Source organism: Carya illinoinensis, chromosome 8 (genome assembly GCF_018687715.1).
Source record: "Carya illinoinensis cultivar Pawnee chromosome 8, C.illinoinensisPawnee_v1, whole genome shotgun sequence".
Lineage (NCBI taxonomy): Eukaryota > Viridiplantae > Streptophyta > Magnoliopsida > Fagales > Juglandaceae > Carya > Carya illinoinensis.
The window spans coordinates 12,472,048-12,478,585 of NC_056759.1; the positions used below are offsets into that span (position 1 = coordinate 12,472,048).

A 6,538-nucleotide genomic window follows, 5' to 3' on the forward strand; every position below is an offset into this window, starting at 1 on the left:
AGATCTTGGATTTCCCAATTAAGTGCATAACCTGATTTAGAAATTCTTTGGTCCCAGTATTTTTATTCTTTTTCATAGGTCAAATAGAAAAATTTAGAAATTGTGAATAACATCCAAATAAACATTGTTGGATCTTTGCCCTTATTGAGAGGTTGCATTAATAACTTTCTATAAAAAATGTTATTTCTAGCAATAATGTTTTCACAGTTATTCAAGTGTGAGAGATTCTATATTAACTATGACAGTTTAATGTTCTTTTTTCAGTTTTTGTGCAGTCTGAATTAAAGCCTCTGAAGACTGACTTAATTTTAGTGTGATGGGGGAAGAAGAAGATAGAATGGCACCCAGACCTTCGACGTCGACTTCACAGCCATTTTACACGCATGAGAATGTATTTGGATCTCCAAATGTCGACCATGTGAGTAGGCAAGTTGATGTTTTATTTTCTATTAAAGTGTGTTTGACGTGCTTCAAAAAATATGTGCAGCATCCTCACGAGATGCCCTACCCTCCGCCTAGTAATTTGGAGGATTTTATTAGAGTTGAAGATTCATTCCGGGTATATTTGAGTTTGTTACCCAAATTAATATAAACTACATGTTAATTTGTTTGTTTAAAGTCATTTCATTTTTTCTAACGTCGGGCTGCTATTGAGCAGATGCCACCTTATAATCAGTACCAGTCGTCAAGTAATCTGGAAGACTTGGGGCAAGAAACGCCTCCTGCGTCAATGACACCAAATAGTGTAGAAGCTGAATTTGAAGAAAATGTTGGAAGTTGTCATGATGCTGATGGTATTATACTATGACGGGCTATGTATTTAGTGACGCTAATATCCAATTGATGCTAATTCATTCTTATGTTTCCATTCATAGAAATGTTCTTTGACATAAATGAAGATTTAGAGGGTAGTACTGTTGTCCCGGATGATGAGGTACAAGTTGAACCACCAAGACCCGGTATGGAGTTTGACAGTGAGAAAGAGCTTATTGCCTACTATAAGCAGTATGCCAAGCAAGAGGGTTTTGGCATAAGGACACAGAGGACTAAAAGAGATGATGATGGGAGGCCTGTGTATCTGACTATTGGTTGTGCCCGTGGCGGAAAGTACTATCCGAAGCCAAACACTAATATCTCGAAGCCAAGGGCAACAACTAAAACGGGTTGTAAGGTGAAGGTAAATGCAACGTTGAACTGTCATGAGAAATGGGTTTTCACTACTATTGAAAATTCTCATAACCATATTACTTTGAGCCCCAAGAAAAGTAGACTATTGCGATCGCACAAGCATCTAGATGAATATAGTCAAAGGATCCTCGAGCTGAATGATAGAGCCGGTATACGAATGCACAAGAACTTTTATTCTCTTGTTGTTGATGCGGGGGGTTATGAGAATTTGGCTTTTCAAGAGAAAGATTGTAGGAATTATATTGACAAAGCTAGATTTTTAAGGTTGGGTAAAGGAGGTAGCGATGCACTTAATGAGTATTTCAAAAGAATGAGAGATCAGAATGATGGCTTTGTTTCTTACATGGATGTGGATGATGATGGAAGGCTACGGAATGTGTTTTGGGCTGATGCACGGAGTCGAGCCGCCTATGAGTATTTTGGAGACGTTGTATCCTTCGATACAACATACCTAACAAATAGGTACGGTATGCCTTTTGCTCCATTCGTTGGTGTTAACCATCATGGTCAGTCCATATTATTCGGGGCGGGATTGCTATCAAGCGAGGACACACATAGTTTTGTTTGGTTGTTTAAAATGTGGTTGGATTGCATGAAGGGTAGGGCGCCCAAAGCTATCATAACCGACCAAGATCGAGCGATGAAGAATGCGATTGCTACTGTATTCCCTGAAACTCGCCATAGATATTGTTTATGGCATATAATGCGCAAACTTCCAGAGAAGTTAGGATCGCACGCCAACTTCAACTATGGGTTGAAAACTGACATTCAGTCTGCATTATATGATTCACAAACCACCACAGAATTTGAGGAGAGCTGGGGTCAACTACTTGCAAAGTACGATCTGCTCGACAACAATTGGCTTCAGTCCTTATATGAGGAAAGGTCCTTTTGGGTTCCAGTTTTCCTCAAGAGTGTATTTTGGGCTGGTATGAGCACAACGCAAAGGTCGGAAAGTATGAATGCATTTTTTGACGGGTATGTCCATGCTGGGACGACATTGAAGGAATTTGTTGACCAATTCGATAATGCTCTTAGAAAGAAAGTGGAGGTCGAGACAACTGCTGATTTCAATTGTAGCAACCAAACTATCCCCTGCGTCTCCCCTTTCAACATTGAGAAGCAATTTCAAAAGGTCTATACAAATGCAAAGTTTAAGGAGGTCCAAAGAGAGTTGATGGGCCTAATGTGTTGTAATTGTTGGTTGGTAAGCACACAAGGTTGCATTTTAACATTTGATGTGTTGGATGAAATATCGTTTGATGAGCAAACCAAAAGAGTTCATTACTCAGTTTACTATAATGAAGATGAGTGTGAAGTAAAATGCACTTGTGGATTGTTTGAGATAAGGGGGATTTTATGTAGGCATGCACTTAGAGTTTGTCAGTTGAAAAATATTAATGAGCTGCCAGATGTATACTTCTTAGATCGATGGAGAAAGGACTTAAAAAGGCATTACACATTAATTAGAAGTAGTTATGATGACGTGCGGGGTAGATCAGACACACGTAATTACGAGCTTATGATCCAAAGATGTTCGAAATTAGCAGCAAAAATATCCTCAAACAATGACAAAGTCCATGCATTTCTGCACTATGTTGACGAGTTTGATAAAACATGTGAAGGTTCAACGTGTGAGTCGACAGTACGCATGTCTCAGGCCAACCCAACGGTGGAGAAAGATAAGGGTAAACAGATTTTAAGCCCTAACGTCGTTCGAGGGAAAGGGAGACCTCCAAATAAGAGAAAGGTGCCTCCCGTGGAGAAGATTGCAACAAAGAGAAAAAAACTGGTAATACTTGTTGAAACACCAGGCCTACTTGATATTTTGTAGTGTTTAATTCTAATATATGGAAAGATATTTTGTAGTGTTTAATTCTAATATATGGAAATTTTCCTTGGAACTTAGACTTGCAGGAAACTCTCTTTAGATGAAAGTCAGTTGGGTGAGAGCCCAGGATCTCAACCTTAACCAAGTTACTTTTTCAGAAGGGTGGTAGTAACAACTTTGTAATGTGCCTTTTTTCATTTAGCTCTTTATTAGCATTAATAACTTTTTATATAATACTTGAAAAAATTTCGATCTCCTGCAGGTTGTAAACATATGATTTAGTGAGAGTCAACAATTTTGTGAAATGGGTGTTGGTGTAGATGAGGGAGGAGGTTACAAATCTTGATTGCCCAGGGGGACAAGTGAGAGTGACATCAAGCTCCAACATATTGTGAAAGGTATTTGCATTAGAACAGTATGTTGGGAATTTTCTGTTGAAGATATTTGCATGTGATCATAACCTTGATAACAGATTCCTTCCATTTGCAGGAACTGGTGAAAGCTGTAATTGGTTTTATAGATTCGGTTTTATAGATGTTGCTGGCTTTACTTTGCCCTGACTCAGTTGAAAATGAGCACATATGGCACTTTATATGTGAAAATGATAATTGCTGATGGTTACTAAAGGTTAGAACATGATTTGGAAAATTTTGGAGCTGCTGCTGACTTTATTGACCTGATGACTTTATTGATGTTACTTTCATAGCTTGACCTGCTGACTATATTGCTGCTGCTTTTGGAGCAATTTATGTACCCATTAGCCTAACAAAATGGTGGTATTATAGCCTGCATTCTTGAAGGGTGCCAGTGGATGGAGGCTACTGGCACACCTCATTTTCTAGAATGCACAAGAATGTTGGCTACTGTGTCTAGGCTGAAAGCACAATTTCTAGCAATTGTGAGTCACAGTGTTGAAATAGATGCTGCTGGTATTGGTGTAGATCAGAATGATCTTTAGCTTCCTGTTTTATGCTACAATAAATGATTGAAACTAATTTATTAAACTGAAAATAATTTTATGCTACAATCTTTAGCTTCATTTGGCTTACTCTGCAATAAATGAAAATGATATATTGCTACTGTGATTATTACTTTATTATAATCATGAGGTCCGGGGATGGTTCCAGTAATAGAGATACCAACTGCAGCAGTAATGAAGAAAAAGTAGTGGATACTCTGCATTTCTCATGAAACATGTTCGGGTCCACTGAAACTTAAAATACTTGACCAAGCCCTAGATTAATATTCATATTGCTAACCAATGTAGGTACACATGGTGATCAGGAAGCAGCAATAATGAATTAATATTTCACAATGCATAGATGCATATATATTAATGCTAGCTGCAAGCATGACAGAATGCTATCTATATAGGTAGGTAAATAATCTGCAGCAAGAGAATCTACATATATTGCTACTGTGTACTAATAGTAAGGCAATATTGTGGCCTTACTTTTAGAAATGCGTGATTAATGATGACCAATTTACTTTTAGAAATGCAAATTAATTAGGTATGTATATATATATATAGCTGGACCTAGAACTCGACTCCATATATGCAGCACTGTAATCAAGTAACCATAAATGCATTAACAACGGTGAAGTAGACCTAGCTGCCATTTATAGGAATTTACTTGTTTTGGTATGTTTTTATGTTGTTGTTGAACTTCATACGATAACACCAGCAAGAATACTGAGGAATTATATATATATTTTTTTTATCATTCGCCCCTCTAATTCTTTCCAAAATAATACTTTCCTGATTTGCATGGGGGTTGAATAATTCTTTCTAGCAAATACTTTCCTGATTTGCATGGGTGTTTAATTCTAAATCTAGATCTATTAAAGTGTGTTATGTAATCCAAATGAGTATTTGCTAGAAAGTCATTACAGTATATGCGATTGATCCCTTATAGGTCTCGGTGATCAATTGGAGATGTCTATCTGAGGAAAGTTGAGTTTGACAGCCATCATCTTTTGGTAGATGCAGTACAGTTCACTGGATTCAGTCGGAATGCACTATATGCTGCCAATAATCAGTACTCAGTTTGAGGAGGCTGCACTGAACTGAACATGTAACTCTTTTGTCTAGGATTTTGAATGGTTCATATAATGTCCATTCAAAAGGATGTTGCCTGAATCTGTTAACATTTCATTTTAAGACTTAGAGTTTGTAGCATTTTCTTGTACAATCCAATGGATATGTATTAAAATCTGAACTTGTATAGCAGGAAGTTTGAGATCAGAATGATGGCTATATATATACATTCCAATATGTTGAATGACTTACCATTTTTAAAGTTGACTTTGTATCTACATCTATTTAATTTGAGTCCATGCATATCCACAACAAGAATGTGGGACCAGATCTCAATTTTGATGAGGTAAAACGGTGAATTGCCATCAGGATGCTGAATGATATGACCATAACAGTTTTGCCATTGGGTATTTCAAATGCAGCGCATTAATAATCAAATTAATACTTTCCAATATGCTGCTAGTTATTTTCATATATACTTGGGATAATTCAACCTTACTTAAAAACATAAATCCACCTTGCCTTCAAATCATATGAGGATCAGGAAATGACAAAAACAATATATGAAGTGCATAAAAACTGAATGTAAATTAATAACAGAAGTAGTTTTGAGCAATGTCACTAAATAACACTTAGAGAAGTCTACAAAGACAATTTAATTGCACAAAAGTTCTTCTTTACACGGCGAGGTTAACACCTTACAATTTACACACGTGGTCTTGGGACACAAACCATGTGCACTTCAAAAGAACCATGCAAAACCCAAAAGAGTTCATACGAAATACTTTACATAGAATTTATCCGAACCAAATCAACAAGATTACAAATGTCAGAATCCAGTACAAACACAAAAGTTTTCGCTTTTGCTTTTTCATGTTCTTTGCTAGCTCTCTCACTTTATCTTCCCGTTTCTGAACAGCATACTCGCGCTGTAATACATCATTCCACGAAATACTTGTCGCCTTATTCTCACGGGCACGAAAATTTTCCTCTAGCAAATGAAGTATATCGGCCCATACAAAAAAATGACACCTTGCTTCTCCCTACATAGTATTAATAACTAATTAATATGATAAAATACACCACAAGCAGCAAACCATTAGGCAAAACAAAACAAAACAAAACAAAGCAAACCATCAAGTTGCTTTTACCGTTTTATAGTTTGGGCAAGCGAAAAATCTCCTTCCAGGATTTTTCGACGTGTGAGATGTCTTTAGTGGTGTTTTCAAACCACACCAACAAGTTGGAGATTCCATGACAAAATCATGGAATGAAGATGATGATTGAGATGCTGACATGACTGATTCTGAAAAAGCAAAAATAATTTGTGCATGTCATAAGTAGCCAATTGAACAACAGAATTTTAAAAAGAAATTCCAGAATTTCTTTCCAGCTGTTTCATAAATACAAGCTATAATAGTGACGGTTAATCCAAATAAAGTATATAAGATCAGGAGATCAGGAAGAAAACTTCCTGCTCC

The 6,538-nt window shown here is 36.8% G+C and overlaps 1 protein-coding gene across 1 annotated transcript; it reads left to right on the forward strand.

The window, feature by feature from the left end:
• Nucleotides 1-419: 419 nt before the first annotated feature.
• Nucleotides 420-3,977, forward strand: LOC122274414 (protein FAR1-RELATED SEQUENCE 6-like). The gene is made up of 4 exons (XM_043083454.1): nt 420-559; nt 659-2,980; nt 3,460-3,523; nt 3,805-3,977. The coding sequence occupies exons 2-4, from the start codon at nt 860-862 to the stop codon at nt 3,975-3,977; spliced, it is 2,358 nt and encodes a 785-aa protein (XP_042939388.1). The 5' UTR covers nt 420-559; nt 659-859.
• Nucleotides 3,978-6,538: the final 2,561 nt, after the last annotated feature.